The 23288-nt window shown below is 38.0% G+C and overlaps 1 protein-coding gene across 3 annotated transcripts in view; it reads left to right on the forward strand.

The window, feature by feature from the left end:
* Positions 1-4205: 4205 nt before the first annotated feature.
* Positions 4206-23288, forward strand: part of LOC308407180 (trypsin) — a 37060-nt gene continuing 17977 nt past the window's right edge. The window contains exons 1-5 of one of the 3 annotated variants that reach the window (XM_080898696.1): positions 4206-4324; positions 9414-9573; positions 14553-14694; positions 14808-15074; positions 20677-20802. In XM_080898696.1, coding sequence (XP_080754822.1) covers positions 4270-4324; positions 9414-9573; positions 14553-14694; positions 14808-15074; positions 20677-20766 — 714 coding nt within the window. In that variant the 5' untranslated portion in view covers positions 4206-4269 and the 3' untranslated portion in view covers positions 20767-20802. Of the gene's footprint in view, positions 4325-9413; positions 9574-14552; positions 14695-14807; positions 15075-16376; positions 18133-20676; positions 20803-23288 lie in introns of those variants that run through there. The other 2 variants (XM_080898695.1, XM_080898697.1) reach the window with 2 other exon arrangements.

The raw sequence follows: 23288 nt of genomic DNA on the forward strand, positions 1-23288 counted from the left end.
ACATCTTCTTCAGACTTCTTGACCCAGAGAATATTCAAACCATCATCATGTGTGTGTAAGCATGCTGCAAAAAACCCTCTGCACTCAACGTCACTAACAATATTTCAGCCCAGTTATAGCGTTGGATGAAACTTTTGACCCTCAAAACATAGAGTGTACATTGTGTTCTTTTCATTGCAATGGGGCTTAGACTATACTCAGGCTCTCTGTTGTACCTCACCTTCAGGTTCTGTTACACACAACTTTAATATGTCAGTGATTTATGTCTTTAACTGGAGTACTGCATGTTATAATAATAATAATGTGGTTGAACAACAACCTTTCATAGCACTCTCACTTTGTGAGACTGTTTATTATCTTCAATACATGCATTGTTACCTCTTTACTCCTATAGACGCCACCTAAACAGCTAAATAGCTACTGGTACCCCAAAAGAAACCTAAGTCCTTGAACTTTTTTGTGCATAAACACAGCAAATAGTTTAGTAGTCAAGGATCTGATTAAAAGGACTATATTTCGTGTGAAAGTCTTATTCATTATTTCATTTTCTTGGATTAATACTAATAAAATAAACAAAGCCATGCCTAAAGAACACAAAATGTGTAACTGTCCAAACACTGTAGTTCACCTCACTGCACCACTTTAAGTTCAGTGCAATCTAGATTTCGAAACTAGTTTCTAGGAGCTTAACCTTTGTGCAAAATTCAAAATGTATTGATGAATAGCTGAGGCCACCTAGTCCTGGCTTCTTGCCTTTTAAGATCTATAATAAATGCCAATGTAGCTGATTTTTGGATGTCTCTTTGGATCTGTAAATTGCAGTAAAATATGATTTCTTTCCTTGTTCTGTGCAATATTTTTGGTCTTTGGTTTTTGCACAATATTTTGGTCTCAATTGAATTACCATCCCCACCCTAAATGACCATAGCCCCTCCACCCTGATTTATTTATTTATATTATATAACTGCCCTTGTATACAGCCCCACAATGTTTCAATGTTTCTACACGTACAGTGTACAGTATATAGTTTACTCACATATATGTATACATATATTGTTTTTCTTTACTTTTGCACCTTTGTGGTCCAGCTACCCAATTTCGCTGTGCAAGAAATTGCACAATGACAATAAAAGCTCTAAAGTCTAAAGTCTATGTAGAGCAATTAAAAAGTTAATATTGTGTTTGTATTTGTATTTTTTATTCATTGCAGGTTAAATATGTTAATATATGTGTGTGGTTTAAAGTAGATGTTCACTAGTAGAATTTACAGCTATTGAGCTAAACACATTTCTAAGTAAAGATAGATTACATAAGGTTGAATCAAGATGCCAGTACTAGGGATGGGTACCGGTATCCGGTGCCATGATGGCACCGGTTCTGACATAAACGGTAGTAACCAGACCGAAAAGCAGCGCACATTTCGGTGCTTTATTTCGGTGCTTTTTTTTCCTGAGATGTCATACACTTTGAATTCTAGCCAATCATTTTACGTTTCCGAGGATAGTAGGCGGGTCCAGGTACGTACGTTCTTTTAGAGCAGAGCTACAGATTAAAAATGCCCAAGGCGAAGCGGTCAAAAGTCTGGCTGTACTTCACAGCAAAAGATGCAAACTCAGCAGCCTACAACAAGTGCTTTAAGCTGATACTGTGCAAAGGAGGTAACACCTCAAATCCGATGAAACACCTGGCGACGCATAGCGTTTTTTTTAAAAGCCGAAAAAAACACTGTATTTGATAGCTTGCTGCGAGACCTCACACCGAGCACATCTACTGCAGGTGGGTTGCCTGTTATCGGACCCGGAGTTAGCAACATCCCCCAAAAACCCGAAGAGTAGAGTCCTGGCCCCTTGCCCTGCCAGTGTAGCAGAAAAGATGACGGATGATGATGGCAGCAGCAGCCGTTCTTCTCTGCGTGAGTAGCTTAATGTTGTCCGTGTGTAATTTACGTTGAGTAGGCTAACCATGTTACTACATTAATGCATGTAAGGTGAACTAGCAAACACCGTTGTAGTTACATGCAGCTGTCTTCTTGTTTGATGGCAGATGCTCCCTTCACCCTGGCCAAAAAGGCTAAAATGACCAAAGAAAAAGTGGAAAACAGTTAAACATGAGAGGTTTTTGGACAAAGTTTGTGTTTTTTCCATTGTTTAAGCACTGCTTCCAGCCAAGAGTGATACCATATATGCCCCATAGCTGCAGAAAAGGTTAACATTGTTATCTTTTTACAAAAAAACAGCTGAACATGAGAGGTTTTTGGACCAATTTTGTGTTCTCCATTCTTTAAGCACCGGTTTGAGCACCGTTTAAGCACCGGCACCGTTTCAAAAGTACCGGTTTGGCACCGGTATCGGATAAAACCTAAACGATACCCATCCCTACCCAGTACTGAGTTACTGGTACCAAGAAATGATGATGCTGATACTGACACTGATAAGGCTTCAGTGCCAACCTGTCTGACTACTGAACAACAATATATGTCAGTGAAATTATACACCTCAGTTATCAGTGAAACATGTCAGCAATTATAAGAAAGTCACGTTCAAACCCTTTATTTGTTCATAACTGCTGACATATGGAAACAAAAACATATATCAAGTTTAAATAATACAATAAAATAGATGTAATATAATAAACACTGTTGATATAAAAAGGATTTACATCAGATTATAACATCTATGAGCAGTGTATTAAAACATGTAGTGGTCTGCTATTCTCTATAAAGGGTTTATAAGTTATTTATGAACAGTGGTAACACAATGACACAGCTCTAATCATAATTACATCAATAAACCTTTGTAAAGTGTTACATGACAGTTAACTAAAAACAAATAGCACATGCTAACAAAGCATTAGCGAGCATGAAACATTTAAATAACTTTTAAATGTCTCATAGATATAGTTACATTTATTGTTAATTTATTTTTTGTCCTTGGACTTGAGATTGATTTGCATAACTAACAGGTGAAGATAACTCCTATTTATTTTATATTTGGCCTTGATGAAGAACCTTCATTCACTTCCTACCCTTTAAGTCAACCTTCTTCTGATTTGCTGCCCCTTGCAAACAAAACAGCAGACTTAAATCTGCCAGAGCTGTATGTCTGACATGACCATAATAAGGATATCCTCTCTCTCATGACATCATAAAGAGACAGAAAAATAAAATAATTGATTGAAAATGGCTCTTTAGAGCTGTCTGAAAGTTGAGGTTTTAATTCATGAGGATTACTTGCATTTCATCGCTTCTCATTATTTGAAATGTTGGCCATGTTTAACATGAGCATCCACCACTGTAACAGAAAATAAGGAAAAGTATAACAGCTCCAGTCTAATGTAAATAAGGAAAGTCTTTAATTCAAGTCAGCTGACATATTTTATAGTAAGTGAATAGATTTAAAATAGGAGGAAATTTGTTTATTAGAGTCTTGTGGTAAGTAACATTTTAGTTCAATGTCAGTCAGATGATTGTAAGAGCTGGAAGTGGCAACCATGAACATGGCAGCAGCATGTGAACTGAGGAGTGGGTCATGCAGAAAAAAAGCACCTTTGTCAGCACTCAAGGGAGGACAGATGTACCAAGAGCACGGCTTTAGCTATCAGCAGCAATGAGGGCAACAGAGAGGGCTATTAGCCAGCTAAGGTCAGGAACTCCACAGAGGGATGGTGACTGTGATGAGACAAGGCTTAGCTGTGCTCCATTTTTAATGACACCCAGACTGAGGATAGATGTTGAGCAGCAGTGCTTATTTGACCTGGTCTGACACGAAAGCTTATGCTGCTCAACTTCGGTCAAAAGCCTCATTAATCCTTTCAGGAGATATCAGTGCAGGGAGACTCTCATGAATGGTAAAGACGCATACTGAATCTTTCCTCATTTAATATGACAGAAGCCAATCTGAGCCACATTAGGAGCTTCAATCATGTGGACTTATGGGATGCTATATTGGACAGGGCTAAATCATCAGAGTAGCTGTTAAATAATACATGACTAAAACTGAACAGGCTCATAGCAGCTGATCAAGCTGTTCTTAAAATGTCAACAATAAACTGGGTGAGTTTCTGTGGGTCATGGAAGAGGTGAGTCAAGCAACTGTGCCATGGAGCTTCAATTATAAATCGGTCTAGGACAAAGTGGTGACCATGGAAACGGAAACAGAAACTATAAGAAACCTGAGAGTGCAGGTGAGATGCCTTCCCCCTAAGATCAGACAAGTAGCACACAGGTTAAGCCTCTCGCTGCAAGTAGACTGTGCTGCCCTTTGTCTCACTATGGACCAGCCATATTTATTGTTTTGTATACTGTTGGAAGTCCTGGCTGTAAACTGTGAGTAAGCTTCTTTTTCTCCAATTTAAAGTTCACAAAAATATGATCATAACGAACAAAGTGAAAGTTGTGATGTTGTGATGGGCTAACATTCTGAAAACAAAAGTAGACTGGGTGTCTTCTAGGATGTGCTGCAAATGCATGAGATATAGCATTAGGGTATGCCTTCTAATAATTTTTAAAACATCCCTTTTAGCTGTGCACTTGCAGTTCTGATGATCTGTGAAGAGAAAAATTGTGACTCAGAGCCATTTCCATCTGGGTAGCAGGGAGAGGAAGAAATAAATGTGCACATTAATTTGAGTTAATCTTAAAAGATGATCATATTTCACAGTAAAAAAGACACATGACTGCTTTCTTGTTAAAATAACTGTTCTTATTTACAGGTAATCATTTCATTTAAAACTCTTTTCTTCTTTTTAATGAAATTTAAATGGTTCTTATTACATGATAAATACTTTCATCTTGTAGCATGTAAACTGTTACAGCCAAAACATCTTCCTGAGACACAGGGCTTTTGAAAAGGAATTGAACTTGAAACCTCAGTAACAATAGATTCAGTCTAACAACACAAATAACAATAAATAATTGTGGCCAACACCTGCCTTTGTGCCTGGAAATTATGTCACAAAGACACCAAAAAAGGAGATTCTGATAAAGATCTTGAGCAGGTCTGTGATTTGAGAAGAAGCAGCATAAAATATCATTTGGATAATGGTTTAAGACTTACCCAAACCTGAGCTTTAAAAAAAAGAAAAAACTGTAGTTTATCACTGTTTAATCTTATCTTCTTAATCTTTTCAATTTTCTTCTATTTCTAGTTACAGTTTAGGAGACAAAACACTCAAAGAAACCCAATCTTAAAATGTTTACTTCCATGATCTTGCATAATGCTTTCTGATACACCCACATGTGTGTTAACCTCACACGCAGTCACTGCTGGGTGTAGTGTAGCCTATAGAGTTACCATTTTGTTGTTAAGATCCACCCCAGCTACTAATTATAGCCTGTGGTTAGATGAAAGCATTTCCATGCCTAAAGGTTCTCTCGGTTACTGTGATCTACAATTTTGGTTTCATTGTTTAATTTTCAAATATTTGCGATATAGATGCTTTGTGAGCCTTAAGGAACATTTTAGAAAATGTGGGGTCGTAGCTCAACATTGTAAAATTGCTAAAGTCATTATAATTCAAATATTTTAGGTATTCACATTTTTCTCTTTCTATTATCTATTAGGCAAAATTATATTTTCGAGTGAAAAAGGTTGCATCAAAGCTTTCCCTGATAGTTCCCTGGGTAGTTCAGACACTAACTTGGTACCAAAGTGTCACTTCTTATAAGACTATAGAATTATCTAATCTTTTGGTAAAATATAACATATCTCCACACCACACTGACAATTTGGAGACTCATTTATGAACCACTTGAGATCAATTTTGAATGTAATTAAACAGAAAAACACAAGAAAGCACTAATTATTAAACGCTTTCAAAGAAATGATCCTATGTCTACGAATAGTCTAGACTTGTTCTGTCATGAACCTTTGGGTTCACACCAAGGCTTTAGTTGGCCTTGCTTGTAAACCCATCCTTCCATTCTCTTGCACTTATCCAATTCAGGGTCTGGAGCCCATCCCGGATGCCATAAGGCAAGAGGAAGGCTAGGACAGGTCGCCAGCCTGTTGCAGGGCTAACAGAGATAGACAACCATTCACTCTCGCACTCACACCTACGGGCAATTTGGAATCACGAGTTAACCTAACCCCACTAACTCCATGTCTTTGGAGTATGTGGAGACAATGCAGATACAAGAAAAACATAGGAAGGCCCTGGACAGATGGTGCATTTCAAACCTGGGGCTTTCTTGCTGTGAGGAAACAATGCTAACAACTGCACCACTACACTGCTCCTAACTATTCAAATGACAATTTTGAAGGCCGAAGTAGCTTTTAAACCCATCAAACACTAATAATAACATGATGCTGCAATAATATGATGTGGAACAGATAGTTTTAAACATTTTAAAAATATCTGTACTCTTACTGCTTCCATAGGGATTAAGACAATAAATCAGAAGTGATCCGACAGCGCACTGTACAGACTGCAAAAACCCATGATGGTGTGCTGATGGATTTTTCTGTTTTGTTTTGTAGCTACAGGGCTTGGGTACCTTGCAGTCACTGAGTCAACCATGAACTCCACTGTATACTAAAGTATTCTAGCATTAAATATGAGGCCATCTGTCCAACAGCTAACGCTTGAGTGAAACTGGGTTATGCAACAGGGCAATGATCTTGAGCACAGCAGCAAGTCTCCAAAAGAATAACTGGAAAACAAAAATCAAGGTGTAGCAATGGCCCAGTCAACGTGCAGACCTTAACCTAAATGAGACAGCTGTGCAAAAGTGATTGCCACACAGTTCAGTGAACTAAAGCTATGTTGTAAAAAAGTGGAGGAAATTTTCTCCACAGTGATGAGATAATGATAAGGTGATGCAGAAAACAATGGCTGTTCACTAATCTCAGACATATTTAATACATTGCCCCATTAACACAACCAGCAAGCTTGACCAAGAATACAAACACTTAATTTTAAGTTACAATCCATGATAGAAAATTTGCTCTAAATTCTGTAAGTGCTGAAATCTGTCTCTGTGTGTGCGCTGTACAGTGCTTCTGTGAGTTCTTTTCATCTTATTTGTCCTCACATTATTCAAAACTTCAAGGTCCAAGGGAAAAGATGTGATTGCAGTGTCCTCAGCAGCATTTAAAGCCACAAATACACGAAGTGAAAAAATATAAAACTGAGCAGCTCAGTCAGGGGCAGAAGCATTGTAAACACCAAAGAGTGTTCCCAAACAAGCACAGCTTCCAATTAGAATTAGTTTTACTCCAGTATCAGCTATACTCAGCTTATCCTTGAGTGTGGTCGTGGGCAGCATTTTGGAGACGTCCAAACTGATGGTGTTCTCCTTTTCCTTTAGGCAGACTGAGATAGATTGTGGGCTAGTTCAGGCCTTCTATTTGTGTTTCGCCCAGGTGTCCTTTGGAGGGTTGATTCTGTTTATGAGCTAATCAGATCCGGTCCAAATTGAGTTAACGTGTTACCTTCAAACTCATTTAAACACCAAACAGGCAGTCAGATCCAGAGGTGGGACCAAGTCATTGTTTTGCAAGTCTCAAGTAAGTCTCAAGTCTTTATCCTCAAGTCTCAAGTCAAGTCTCAAGTAATGTCAGGCAAGTCAGAGTCGAGTCTCAAGTCACTGGTGTAAAAGTCCGAGTCAAGTCACAAGTCTGAAACTTTGAATTTCAAGTCCTTTCGAGTCTTTAAAAAAAACAAACGAAAAAATAATGTTGCAGTTATATGCTAAATGTAAATATTAGACCATGTAATTTTAAAATCTGTGTTTTTCTCAACACATACAAAATAGTGAACTTAGAAAATACACACAAATTGTGAAATTGCACCTCTTTAAAATGCAGCTCAATTAAACTTAGCTCCAAGAATAATTTTCACCGACAGTTCTGAGATACGCTGCATGTTATTCTTGGATGCGGTTGTAGGACCAGCTTTAAAATCGCATGACAAAAATATCATACACATAAAAAAAACTGTATCACCAACGTAGCCTGGAAAACATTTGCTAGTTAGATGAAGTCAGCTATCTCATCGTAGCATATTTATATGCATATTTATAATTATACGGTTCTTGGAGTGAGTGCATACACTCATGAAGTTTAGTAACTTCCGGTCACTGCAACAAGCCCAGGTACAGTTTACCGACGGATGGGTGCAGGACCTTGAAATGCACCGTGTAGAACGAAAGACCATCGTACGTATCATAAGTTTACCAGTCTCACAAATCGTCTTCATAAATACACATTCGTTAACCGTTTATTAATATAACCTTTGAGCTCAACGGTAATTAATTAGTAGTGGAAATAATTTCTGGTAGCATCACAGAAATGTAGCAGTGACAATAATATTGTATGCTGTAATCGTACTGGGCAATTAGTGATACAAAAAACCTGTTTTATCCTGTGAATAAAAGTATGTGTTTTTGTCAATGTACCATAATAACAGAAGCGAAACGCAATATTGTGTCAGGACAATTTACTATTTATGCACAATAAATAAAGGAGCATAGCGCGACAATTTCTGTTCAGCGCCAGACTTGCTTGTAACCTATATCACCAATTATGTTAAGAAAAATGACGCATTAACTACAACAGCAGACTGACCTTTGTGTAAATGCTTGGAGCAGACTAACCTGTGAGCTGGAGTGTTCTGGGACGTTATATTTGATCTTTGAATGGCTGCAATCCAGTCGCCTCTTTGTTACTTCAGAAACATGGTTTGAACAATTTCTCTTCAACGACGTAATCCGATAACAACCGATCTCTTTACCCGTCGGCTTCCCGTGGCTGTCATGCGACCGGATATTGCAGTTAATAATACAACAGCTTCTTGACATTTTTGTGTTTCTTTTTATCGCTGTGTGACTGATTTTAATTGAAAGCCTGCGTGCGCTAGTACCGCTTGCCACGAGTTCCCAGAATCCTTTGCGGTTCTACCCGTGAATGACGTCACATTTTCAATCTCCATATAATATGCATGTTAAATTTTATATTTGGGGTAAAATATCAAGTCTTTTCAAGTAAACCGGTTCAAGTCCAATTCAAGTCCCAAGTCATTGGTGTAAAAGTCCAAGTCAAGTCACAAGTCTTAGAACATTTTTTCAAGTCAAGTCTAAAGTCATAAAATTAATGACTCGAGTCTGACTCGAGTCCAAGTCATGTGACTCGAGTCCACACCTCTGGTCAGATCTATCCTCACTTAAGCCAGTGTGAAGTACTTCGGAGATGAGATTGCTTTTCATTGATCTGCTGAGCCACAAAGCAACTGTGCGGTGAAATCCTCTGTGGTTTTCTTTATGACCTGAATAGTTTGCACTGATCTTGTAAAGGTACTAAAAAAGAGCAACTGAGTTAGCTCAGTGTGGTTTACACCAACACCTTATGGACTGTTCTGTGTGTTTCTTTCTCTAAATCTAATCCGAGCTGAAATTTGTCATTGCTTGTGTGTTGCAGGTCAGAATGTTGGAGAGGAACGAATAGTGGGAGGATATGCACCGGTTCCACATTCCATCAAGTATATTGTGTCGATACAGACATTGGAACGAAAGCACTTCTGTGGGGGTTTCTTGATTAATAAGCACTGGGTAGTCACAGCAGCACACTGTAACATCGGGTGAGCTAATTTTCTCCTGTCGATTTACCCCTATGGATTAAAAAAGTTCTATAACTTAAGGCAAAGTTGACTTGATTGAGTTTTAAAATCAGTCACACATCACACAAAACCCCATGTCTTTGTGTTCAGATTTAACTTTTTGTAAGGAAGAAAAGGCCTCTTGATATAGGATAGCCTCAATTTGACTTCTCAATCCTGTAATTTCAACTCATATCATACAGTCAGATCTGTGGCTTATCCTGACTGAAAGAAAGCTAATGGCAACGATAAAAGCGCACCATAACAATGGAGCTTTGTTGTACTGAAATCTGACACAGATCATGACGACCGATCAGAATACTTTATTTAGATTGCAAACAATTTGAAGATAAGGAAGCAATATTTGTAGACAATGTTCTGTGCCCATTCCATATTCTAAGGTTTTAGCAGCAAATCAGCAAACTGATAAATTACAGTTTCCAAATGTCAGTATCGCCTATTTCCCTATCAACAAACAGTTGCAACTGATGTCAAAAAGCTTTATTGCATTAATAGCAGTTAATTATTAATATATCAGCAGAAAGGCAGCTCTGTCTCCCAGACTTCCAATTTAATGTTAGCAACCAGATTTTAATGAAATGTAAATGTCTTCATTAATGACAAATTTTAAAAAATCTTTTTGGGGTTTTTTGTATGTATGTATGGATGGATGGATGGATGGATGGATGGATGGATGGATGGACAATCAAACTGCATAACTTGGAAATTGCTGTTTTACATGACAAGTATAACCATCTCTTGTCTATAATTCTTAACAAGAACAAGGTAAAGAAGGACAGATACAACTCTGCGCTTTCTTGTCTTTTTACCAAACACAACCACAATGTTTTCCCAACTTCCAATCTGTTGTCAAGCATCCTCAGAAATTACATTTCTGCATTAACATGTATCTTGGCTTATGATTTCCTACAGCAGTGTGATAAAAAACTTCACAGATCAGTATGTTTTTTATAGATAGAAGGCACATATCACACAACAGAGGCAACTCAAAGTGTAAGAAACCATAAAAATACATTTGGCAGTTTCAAGCGAATGGGCAAAATAAATTAAAATTTTAAAAATTAAAAAAAACACTGACGAAGCAAAGCTTTGAGGCAAGCGATTGATGTTTGCCTAAGAAAAAAAGGATAAAAAGAATCTAGAAAACAGATACTGAAATCCTAAAACCAGGCAAAAAATCTATAGAGTTTATGAATTTATGGACCTCAGCCACATAAAAACAATTACAAAGTCTGCCTATTGATGTCTTGAAATAAAGTAAAATACAAATAAAAATGTCTGTCTAAAGCAGATACAGAAAAACTCACTCGCACATTCATTACACTACTGTAACAGTGTCTTGGTAGCAACACAAAACAAAAAAGAAAATCAGACATTACAGCTCATTCAGAAAGGTGCAACGCTCCATTGGCTTCCAGGGTCACAAAAGATATATTTTAAATTACTTCTACTATTTAACAAATCACTAAATGGACTTAGAAATGAATCACATAAAAATTTGTATGGTCTGCTACCCTTTATGTAACCTAACATAAACATCACAGCCTCAAATCAAAATCAAATCAAATCACTTTTATTGTCACATCACATGTGCAGGTACATTGGTACAGCACATGTGAGTGAAATTCTTGTGTGCGAGCTTCACAAGCAACAGAGTTGTGCAAAATACAATAATGTAAACAAGCAAAATACAAGAATGGCTACATCTGAAACTAATAAATATATGTACAATATATAATAGTATATGCATTTCAGCCTCTCTGCACCAGTGCAACATAATGCATTACTTTAAACTTAACCAGAGAATTGCAAACTAATCAGTTTAGCCTGCACTAAACTGTGCCAAACGGCCTAGTCTTTTCATGCAACCTTGGAATAGTTGCTTTGTAACTTGTGGGATCCCAGGAGCTATGAAGCAACTACTCTGCCAATGTGAGCACAGGATACATTTGATTGGCATATAACAGTGTTCTGCCCCTCTGTGACCCCTATTCTCTTTGCAGTGGCAGGGGGAATAGGGGTCATAGAGAGTATTTAATGTATTTACTGCCCTGTCATATGCCAGTTTAGCTCGGGTTAGGACAACCCTAACCCCATCATTACCTTAAATGGTAAGCTAGCGAGTATGGTCAAACTCAAGTATTGAGTCATAGGACTTAAATATTTATCCAAGCTCACTGGTGGTTAGACGGCAAAGAAGCTACAGTAGGCAGGATGAGGAGCCCTAAGTCAGTGACTTTATGACAGTTTGACAAGAATGATGAAAATATGAACCTGCCCCAAAGATAATGTTTATTTAACAGAGTCGTTACACCCTCTGGTCCTCTTGGTTGAGCTGTGTAAATGATCCCCATGACATGGCCCAAGATTTTGCTTTCTAGGAAATTATTTTGAGACCGATTGGCTTCCTTGGATTTCACTTTGAAATACAACTTTAGGAGTTAATAAAATGCAATGATAAAACAAATGCAAATAACAACACCGTAAAAAAAAAGTACAAAAAACAAAACAGAGAGAAAATCTACAAAATATGTAATAAACTATTTTGTACTGCAATGGAAAAAAAATCACTTCTACAGCTAAAAAGATGTTGTGTATGATGTGTATGTTTGGAGTAGGTAAAATTTATATAAGGAAGAAAATTGTTGAGACCTGGATAAAGTTGGACGCAAGGACTGTTTAATATCATCAGGAAAATGATTCCAGTGTTACAGGCAACAAAACATGACTTTACCATGTTTATTTGTACCAGTTATCAACTACTCATTTATTTTCTCTTACCTCTGTTTTGGGTTTGTGAACCGTAGCCAAAAAACACAACTACACGTTGTTGTTTAACTGCTGATTGTGCAATTTGGCAAAAGGTGTTATATCACTATTTGCCACCATTTTTTAAAAAATGATTAAGTTTCAAGCTAAAGGGTGTCATTACTGTTTGTTTCCATATAATATACCATGTTGCAACAGGAAAAGCCTTTCTGTAAATAATAACCCTAATATAGGGTCACACTCCAGTTAAGTGTCCATGTTCCAGGGACTTGGATTGTGCATGCTAGTTTACTGGCATAGCTTACTAGGAAACACCCAAATGGATCAAAGCCAGCTTTAACACAAATACACCTGTGCACCTCCCCTTATTATGTTATTGTAAACCCCTAAGCATAAAACTCAATAGGTCTTTCCAACTCCAAGATCTGGATTTGTCACTGTAGTAAAACTACAACTGTTACTATTAAGAAGAACAGTTACTCTGTTGTTTTATTTAAGAGCAGCCAGCATGTAAAGTATCTTGACGCTGAAACTGGAGTAGGTGAAAAAGATTCGGCAGTCGCCCATTGTTATGCTTATATGTGTGGTTTTCTTGATGTGACATGCCAAAATGTCTTTTATACCTGTGATAAAAGGCAGTGTCATAGATCAGAGTTACAGACCTTAGGCTTCTGTTGCATTTATGACTTATTTACAGAAAAAAAGTTGAAAGAAATCAGCTTGCCTGTGTTGATATAACTGTAGAGGTTTTCAGAGTGCATGCAGAGAAAATGAGAAAAAAATAAACAGAAGAAAACGAAAAGCGCCATTACATGATTTATGGCATTCACCTCCTGCATTGTTCCCTCTCTCACCTGGAGACCTCTGGGAGCACTGTGAGAATCATGTTCTTTGATTTCTCCAGTGCCTTCAACATCATTCTTCCCACAGTCCTGAAGGACAAGTTGGACAACTCAGGAGCGGACCATCACTGGACTTCCTCACCGACCGACCACAGTATGTGAGAAATCAGTGCTGTGTGTCAGACAGGGTCGTCTGCAGTACGGGGGGGCCCACAGGGAACGGTTCTGGCTCTGCTCCTCTTCACCATCAACACTGCAGACTTCTCTCACAACTCCACCCAGTGCTCCCTGCAGAAATTCTCTGACAACTCTGCAATAGTTGGCCTAATCACTGATGGGGACGACAAAGAGTACATTGAAGTCACCCAAGCGTTTGTGGACTGGTACCAGCAGAACTACATCCAGAACAACACTAGAAAAACCAAGGAGCTGGTGGTAGACTTCCGCAGGCACAAACATCCTCCACTGCAACCACTAAATATCCAAGGTTTGGACTTTGAGGCTGTGGATAGCTACAGGTACCTTGGTGTACAATAAACAATAAACTGGACTGGACTCACAATTCAAGTGCTCTCTACAGAAAAGGGCAGAGCAGGCTGTACCTGCTGCAGAGGCTCAGGTCTTTTGGAGGGAAGGGCCCACTCCTGAAGACCTATGACTCTGTGGTGGCCTCTGCCATCTTTTACAGTGTGGTCTGCTGGAGCGGCAGCATCTCTGCTGGGGACAGGAAGAGACTGAACGGGCTGATCTGGAGGACCAGCTCTGTTCTAGGATGCCCCCTGGACCCAGTGGAGGTGGTGAGTGACAGGAGAATGGTGGCTAAGCTGTCATCCCTGTTGGACAACATCTCCCACCCCATGGAGAAGTCTCTGACAGCACTGAGCAGCTCCTTCAGTGGCAGGCTGCAGCACCCACGATGTGGGACGGAGAGATTTCGCGGGTCTTTCCTTCCAACTGCTGTCAGACTCTACAAGCAGAAAGACTTTGCAGATGACCACACACGTGCAGACAGACACACACACATATATCCAATATGACATGGTAGCCTTCGCCTAGTCTCCCCAATGTGCAATAATACCAAGTGCAATTTTCTGATGTCACATAGTATTTTAATCTATTTTGTATAGTACTTTATTCTATTTGATCTTATTCTATTCTGTTGTTTTTCTTAATTTTTGCTGCTATTAACTTTGTATTGTCCAGTTTCTGCCGTGATAAAAACAAATTTCCCATGTGTGGGACTAATAAAAGTTTATATTATCTTATCTTAAATCTTCTTTTACAGACATTTGACCCAGAAGATGTAATTTCTCATATTTTCATCAACAGGGTGAAAAATATGATGATTGTTGGAGGAGACTACTCTCTTTCTATATATGAGGGCACAGAGCAAGAAATCCTTCCCCACATTTTGGTGCCACATCCTTCATACAACAAAATCACAAACAACTGTGATATTATGCTTATTAAGGTACATAATACATTGATTTTATTTAGTTTCTTTTTATTTTATTTAGTTTTATTTATTTAAACCATGTTGCTTCATTTGTGTCTAACTCATCACATTGTCTACAATCTCTTCAGCTGAGGGCTCCATTCTATCTGAACAGCTACGTCTCCATCACTCTACTGCCCAGACAGGGCGCCCCCATTGCAGAGGGCAGACTGTGTCGTGTGTCGGGCTGGGGATACACAAATCCCAGCGGAGGCCCGATCCCCTCCACCCTCCGAACTGTAATGCTCCCCATTGTCTCCACAGAAAAATGTAACAGCAGTGAGTCATTTAGTGGCAACATCACAGAAAACATGCTGTGTGCTGGTTACAGTCTTGGTGGAAAAGATGCCTGTCAGGTAAGAGCATCTCTGCTTTTTTAAAATTCAGGATATGAACATGGCAACAGTTTTACAGCACCTTTCAAGTCATTTTTTATTTACGTAGCACCAGTTCACTATGACAGGTATGCCATATGGTTCAACATACTGCAACCCACAAGATAAGTGGGGGAATCCCAGTAATAACATTAAGGGATTGTTGCCTCTGATGCCAAACAATTGGAATCTTTTCTCTGGCCGTTTAGAGAAAGAAGGGGAAAAAAAGAGGAAGCATTTTATGGAAGGCTTTAGGCAGGAAGGCAAGAAAGTAACAGAGATACAACAAAACAAAAAAACTAAGGCCAAGAGAACTCACACATTTAATTACACACATTCCTTAAGTTACTGCAACAGGCCATGGTATATGCATTGAACCCAAACTCTTAGCTGCTTCCACGAGACAAGAGACTGATATCTGAAGCTTGTACCTCAAAATAAATATTAGTTATATTTAAATGGCTACATAGTTTAATAGTTTACACATTCGCTTAGCAAGTGAAAAATCGCCAGGGAGGAAAAGATATGCCTTTGGGATCATCTTTGTCATCAGGGAGGGCATCCCGTTGGTGACCCATTGCGACTAAGGAAGCAGCTAAAAGTAGATACTTTGTAATTAGAAATGGGCACTGGAGGTAAGGACAGAATGAAAAACACATATTATGCATATGTATTTGTATTTCTGCATACAATAAAGCTCACAATAAAGCTGCATCTTGTATAAAAACTAATCCATTGGGTAAAGTTTGATATAAAAATAAAAAATACAGGCATAGGACTCCATTGCTCTTTCTGTCAATAAATCTCTCCCTTTTTTTGATTTTCATAAAAAATCTCAAATTAACCTTGTGTCAATTTGGCTTGCAGTTTATTTCAGCTTGTCTCAGAAAGTGCATTTGCAGAGTATTTGTATTTGCAAGGCATACTTTAAGTGTCTAAAATATTGTGTGTTCTTTTTTGCAACTTTTAGGCTACTGCATAACAGCATTTTGAAAGTTATCAGACTGTTTTCTGTAATATTGTTCTACATCTTCATTTATTTAGTCATTAAAAAAAAAGGACATTACATTTTGTAAAAGAAAATTTACTGGTAGCGAAAGGCAGCTACCGCTCTACAGCCCAAGAAAATTATTTAAGGCTCTGGCTACAGAACTACAGAGCAAGTCATAGAATATCAATCAGAGATATTTAAGTTTCTTGTTGAGTAATTAGTAAAGACTTGAGTAAAGACATCCGTAGCCTAACATGTCATCCCTAATGTTTTCTTCCATCCTGTGGTATCAGGGGGACTCGGGGGGTCCACTTGTTTGCGATGGTCGGGTCTATGGTGTCGTGTCCTGGGGGAAAGGTTGTGCTGATGCTCAGTTTCCTGGAGTCTACACTGCTGTGTCCAAGTTCCGCAGGTGGATAGACAACACCATATTTAGCTACTACAGCAGATGCAACAAGAATTAGAGCCCAGTGCAACTTTTCACTGTTGCCTTATGTGACCTAAGTTAGGCTTGTTTTGCCCTTCATGCACATTTGAGTGTATGCCCATGTGTTAAAGGAATATTTAGGAAAATATTTGATTTGCTTTCTTGCTCAAATTTGGATAAAAAAGGGTGCCTTTATATGAGGCTACAGTGTGGGGCCTGTCAAGGGTAACAAAACAAACCTCCAAGCACTTTTAAGTCTTGCACGTGACTTGTTAATATTTCCAGCAGGTAAAAAGTTAAGAGCATTGTCAGTTTCTTCTCACTATTGGCAATGAAGCAAATCTGGCAATTTTCCAAAATGTTCACCTAGTTCTTGAGCGGTTGTTGCTTGACCTCAAGTAAATGTTGTGTCAGTCAAAAGCTAGAAACAATGGGCAACCATTTTTGAGTTTTACATTTAGTTTGCCAGCTGCTGATCTATTTTAGGCAACTCATAAACAATAGAAATACAGTGGAATCCACCAATACTCTCAGGCAAAGCAGAACACGTTGAACACATTTCCACAGCGTCACGATTGAGGTGCCAAATCCTTCAGAGTCTCGTGGAAAAGAGAACAACAGAAAAACATAGTCATGATGCTATCTTTCAGTCATGATACATCACAGTTTATGTTCTAAAATCCTTTAAGAAGTCAAGAAAGCTCACAGTCATATCGAGGACAAATTACTCATGTTTCACTAAAATATGATCAATAATATAGGAGGAGTAGCAACGTTGTGAAAATGACAGTGCCTGTAAAATTATAAAAATGACCTAAACCTTGGTTACACTTTGGGTGAAGACCAATTAGGGGATCATTGTGTGCGCTGTAAGTTTGAGTATATTCTGACAAATACAGAGGAAGTATCAACAATTCTTGTGAACTCCGGTGAGATAGACAGATACTTTGTGGACACTTTGCTATCACATATGCTCATCGGTCCTTTGGCTGGATGAGCTCAAAACATATGAAATGCTGTAAATAAAGCATGCTTACATTTAACTGAGCATATTGTGGCTATTACTGTAACATCACAAGTCGTTTAGCTTGTTCATGAGTCATAGAAACAACAGCAGGAACTGAGTTTACTGAGTCAAAATGTATAAGTAAAAAACAACATCTGTTCAATGTGAGCAGAAATCATTTAAAAATGTATTTCCCATATATGTATGTGTATATATATATATATATATATTGTTCCGTGAAAATCTGATAATCTGTAGGTTAGTCACATTAAAACAACTGTTTAGAGATGAAACTGGTGGGTAATTTGTACTATTCTATGATATTTGCATTACAAAATTAATGAATTATGAAAAGAATCCAAATTTGAACTGAAAATTAAAATAATGCTTACTTTAAGTTCAAGAATCCACTGGTTCAATTGTAACGCATGCTGTGTGTGTCCGTGTTGTGATCAGCCTGTGTTTTCAGACTGAAATTCTATTAGTCAGAAAATGATCACTGCCAATTTGACATGATATGTTCATGGTCTGTTTTAATGTAGTTGCATAAACTGCAATGTTTTTTTTTCTGTTTTTTAAACTTCAATAAATTACTAATCATCCTTTTTTTCATGCACTCTCTGCCTAACGTCTGTGTGTGCATTTACACAGTAAATGTTACAGCCATCAGCCTTAAGTTAAGTGGAGACCTTCAATAACGCATTACATGGGCTTTTCGGATAGATAACTCACAACTCTTCATGCCATGTCACTTGTACAAGTCAGTAAAAGCCTCTGCAGGGGAACAATTAATAAGCCACTACACTGATAAATTATTTAAAACTACAGCAATCACATTTGATATGGAGTGTAAATCTTGGCTGCTTGTCATTAGCCTTACTCAAGCCACAGAAGAATTACCCTAAAACTGGAATACCTTCATGAAATATGCATGGAGCCAGTCGTTGGACTCCTTCCTCCTCCTCACCAGCAGAGATTCCCGCAAGGGCGAGCCGTCACGAAGCCAGGTGAAATCAGTACAGACTGCATCACACCTGATAGGTGTTGGCTTATCACAGCAGAATGAATACTTGATGGCCTACTTTAGAGGGAGCTCTAGTTTCATGGCTGGTCCTGTTTGCTCTGTGTTGATGGGTGTGTCAATGCCCCTTGTGATTGATGGATTTCAGGGTCTTTTATGCTGCAAATCTTACAGGCTTGGTTACACAAAGGCTTATTCCCTTTGTTCTTGCATGAGAAAGCCACACTCAGGAGTGTTAGGGTATATCACCTGACATGATTGATCCTAAGCTCCTTATATGCACGCTAGGTCACAAAAAGAAATGTACTTTAATGGGTTTCACAGAAAGCTATTAACTGAGCTATACATATTGTGACCATTCCCTAAGCATTTTCTCCCAATGGGCTTTTAATCTGCTGGGAACACAAAACGTGTTTTACAATGATAATGGCCTCTGTTACTCAAACTAGGTCGACAGCATCCATTATTTTCTAACAACTGAAAAGCAAAGTTGATTTTAAAACCACAGTTCTACATGTGCAGTTTTTGGGATGGGATGATGTACTGATATGTGGTAAGTGGTGATAATATGATTCTTTGTATAGAGGTAAGTAAAGGAGCATTGTTCAGAATTTAACTGGAAAGCTACCAGAAAACTATTACCAGTGACACCCGTGGCCATTAGAATAACTCCTGCATTGTATTCATGAACTACTATATTGTATGTGCTCTTTGTCATGTATAATTTACACTGAGTGAGAAACCTTTATACAAAGTTTACTGTATACCAAGCTTACTAATTACATTTTAACAAACCCCATCTGGGCATCCCTCATGACTATTAGTGTTGCAAACAAGATTATACACCGTTGAATTGTGTTTAGATCATTTATTGTTCGTTAAAAAAACCCATTTACATAGTTTCTTAGTATGATTCATAATGTTATATGCTTATTTATTCTCAATATTGTTGCAATTACTTATTGTCAGCAGATTAGGCATGCAACTCTCCTGTCTCTGAACAGTTACAAATGAGCTTGCTAAACAAAAACAGATGGCTATAAGCTAATGCTATGCTAGCTAATGTTTGGCTCACGTTTCAAGCTTTATCTCTGATAAACAGTTTGGATACACTGTCACATCATATGACAGTTTATTTGCTAAGTGTGCGAGTCCAACAATGTTAGATCAACTTTAAAGAAAATTTTGCTAATTCCGGCTAACAGAGGCTAATAGAAGCTAACAGTGACAAAAACAGCAGCATTTACTGACAGAAATTTCTTCAACAACTCAGCTCATTATTGCTGTCATTAAAGAAAAGTGAACTTTATCGACTCATCTATTCCTTTCACAAGGATTTACAGCCTCCACTACTATAAAAATATGTGGGCACCTGACAGGTGAGATGAAAAACAGAATGACAGCCTGAATTCTCTACAGATGAACGGCAGCCAGATTTGCTTGTCCTACAGCATCCACCATAGCTGTGATTATGCATTTGAATTGGGAGGGTTAAGAAAACAGAATTACGTTGACTGCAGTATGGAATCTGCTGACATTTAATAGTGATATTTTACACATTGTAATTGTGTCACTATTGTGAAATCACGAACATTTTAAAGACTTGGCAGAAATGTGACTGTTGGCAACCCAGTGATAGTCTTGAGCCATGCATGCATGCACTGTCCTATCTGGACCTATTGCTGAGACTCAGGAACCTTTTTGAAGATAAATGCAGACAGATAAGAGGAACTCGCAACAACTCACAACAGAAAAGAAAAAAAAACGTAGCTATTTATAAGAGATGACAGAGGTTTTAAAATGCACATGACTTATCTGAACCACCAGGGGGCATTTGATCATTAAAGCATAATGAATAGAAAAACAACAGATGAGGTTCAGGCCTGCTGGCACTTCCTCCTCTTCGCCTCCTCTCTGATTATAATAAGCCTTTCCTCTGAAGTGTTGTGTCTGCACTTAAACCTGTTACATCATCTTTCTGAATTTAAATTATTATGTATATTTAAAAAAGTAAAAGTTCTGAAAGGTGTCTTTACATTGCTAGTACTCCTCTATTAGATGGAAAAAGCAGAAGGGGGAAGGAACAGCACAGGAATAGCCTTTGTTACCTGAATGTTCCTGGTACTTATTATTGCTCAGGTGCAGAGTCTTGGAGGCCAGACAACTGTTCGAGTTCAGTGGGATGCCAGGAAGCTTCAAGCCATGACAGAAGCTGAGATGAAAACGTGATGGGATTATTGTGCAGTCCTCTCAACAAAACCAGAGTCACTCAACTTCAAAAACAACCTCTTTTGGCTTTCTTTCTTCTTCTTTTCTTTCTCTTTTGACCCTGAAGACAGTTCATACTTTATTTAAAAATAAATAAATCTCTCCTTAATTCTTTAACATGACTTCAGCCAGGGGGCTTTTTTGAATCTGGGACAAGAAGCATGTGTAAAATATGCAGAAGATGGAATAATTGGCTCAGAGGCAAAGCTTGAATTATGTTTTTTCCCCCCTATTTTATACAGGATAATCGTTACAACAATGTGCAAACATTTATATACAGACACGGACAGAGGGGCTATCAGAAAATAGCCTGCCTTTATTACTGTGCAGTCAGGCATTCTCTCATAGTTGCTTCTTATAGTGATAACATTCTATTTGGTACCAAAAATAGATGCTGGTCTTGAACAGGAGCACAGATTCACTGGATAATGAGTAGGCTGGGTGACTGAATGAGCCGCTCGAGTTCAGACTACTTCCACTCTACAAAATACAGCTCTGGGAGAGTTAGTTGTTTAGAGAAGCCTCTAATGATTCCTATAATAGCTAATGGTTCACCTAAGAGTGAGCCATTAGCTATTATAGGAAATAAGTTATTGATTATGGTTACACAATTTTTAGAAGGCAGAATTCTTCATTTAAATGAGATCTGCTAATATTTCTGCTGATATTCTGGGAGATTTTACAACCACCTAAAATATGGGCTGTTTCTTTGAAAAGTGTTTGGAGCTAAATGGTGATGAATTTCTCAAGTGTCGCATCCTGACAGCTTTGGCAGTACACACCTGGGAGAGCAAACCTGAATACTAAAAACTCTCAAAGTTTATGGAGTCAGGAATGTGCTATACTGAATGACAAGAGCAGGAAATACACCCTCATTTAATCAAATGGCTCTAAATGGCTCAATATATCCTATATAAAATTAGTCTTTCCACTTTTATCCTCTGAAATATAAATACAGTGTCTTACAGTGAGCCTGCAGTGTGAGTGTGCATTTTTAAAACTCTACAGTGCAGGCCTATTGCGATTTGGGAAAAACACTGCAGGTGTAGCTGCCCATCATCATCAAATTGCCTATACCACCTAGATGTGGGGGATTATCGTGGTTACATAATGCACAAACGTTAAGACAAAAGACATCTGTTCAGCTGCACACATCAATTAGTTCACTCAGACAAAGTGGAAACATTTACAGAAAGAGTCTGAGGCACAAGTACAATGTAAAATGTCAGACAGACAATCTGAAATGGTTTGAGGCGCAGGAAAATAAAAAATGATTAGCATTTAGAAAGAGGACCTGGATGATAATTGCAAATAACAGCACCACGACTTTCATGCAAAGCATTTAGCACAGAGAATGAGAGACACGTTTTCATCCATTTCAAGAATCTGTGAGAAGATTCTTTGGTGTAACAATTTCACACACATTTTAATAACTTTATTTGTTAACCGATTATTGAGTGCAGGCAGGAAAATGCTTCTCTGCTCTTATAACAAGTAAAGACTGAATGATGAGATAGACTTTGAAAAGCTACTGCTTCAATCCTCCCACTTATTTTTTTTTCTTGCCTCTGCTCCCTTCCATGTCCTTTTAGTGCTCAGTAGATTTATCAAGTTTCCCCTCAGAGAATTTAACAGAAAGTAGAGCACTTTAATCATGTTTCCTAACTTAGGGCTGCCATCAAAGAGAGGCTATGCTTTGTTCTGCTGAGAGTATATGGCTGATAACCCCCCAAAGCTTCAGATCAGAGCACACTGACATTATTCCCCCACCTCTTTACAAAGTGATGACAAGATAGACTGACTTGTGGAAGCATCACTTGTATATTGTTGTGTATGCCTTTATGTGTACTCACTGGGTGGAAAATAATGGAATAGATTTACTGAAATTTTGTATATATGTATAACTTTTTTGAACCGGCCAGAGGGTCCGATGGTGCGATATGGCAGCCTCGCTTCTGTCAATCTGCCATTATTATTATTATTATTGAACCAGTAGTTTTCTTTAGTAATTCTATAATGGAAAGTTTCAGAGAAATATAAATAGTTGGAATAGTTGGAGTAATTATGAGACAGCCAATTTTGAGTTCTGATCTCGTTTAAATAGCTTAAATAGCGGCTAACATTTTTTTTAAAATCATGTTTTCACAGTTGAATGAAACATTGTGGCAATACAGAAAACACAAGGAAATACAGAAATGTGCTATAAAAAACAAATAGAACACATACTAAATAAAAAAAATATGTTGTGAATACAACAAAAAATGTAACTAATTATAAAAATATTTCAGAAAACAAAGAATCTTTGTGATTTTATGGAATTTCTGAAGTCTCCTAACTGTTGATCATGATGGAATGAATGTAAAACTATAGCAGATATTTGCTGCACATTACTCTTTAATCACAACCCTCATAAGTAATCTACTATATATTTAGCAAATTAAGATTTTATCTCCTATATCTTTAGTATATATAGATATCATATC

The sequence above is a fragment of the Rhamphochromis sp. 'chilingali' genome (genome assembly GCF_963969265.1).
Source record: "Rhamphochromis sp. 'chilingali' genome assembly, chromosome: 12".
NCBI classification, from domain to species: domain Eukaryota; kingdom Metazoa; phylum Chordata; class Actinopteri; order Cichliformes; family Cichlidae; genus Rhamphochromis; species Rhamphochromis sp. 'chilingali'.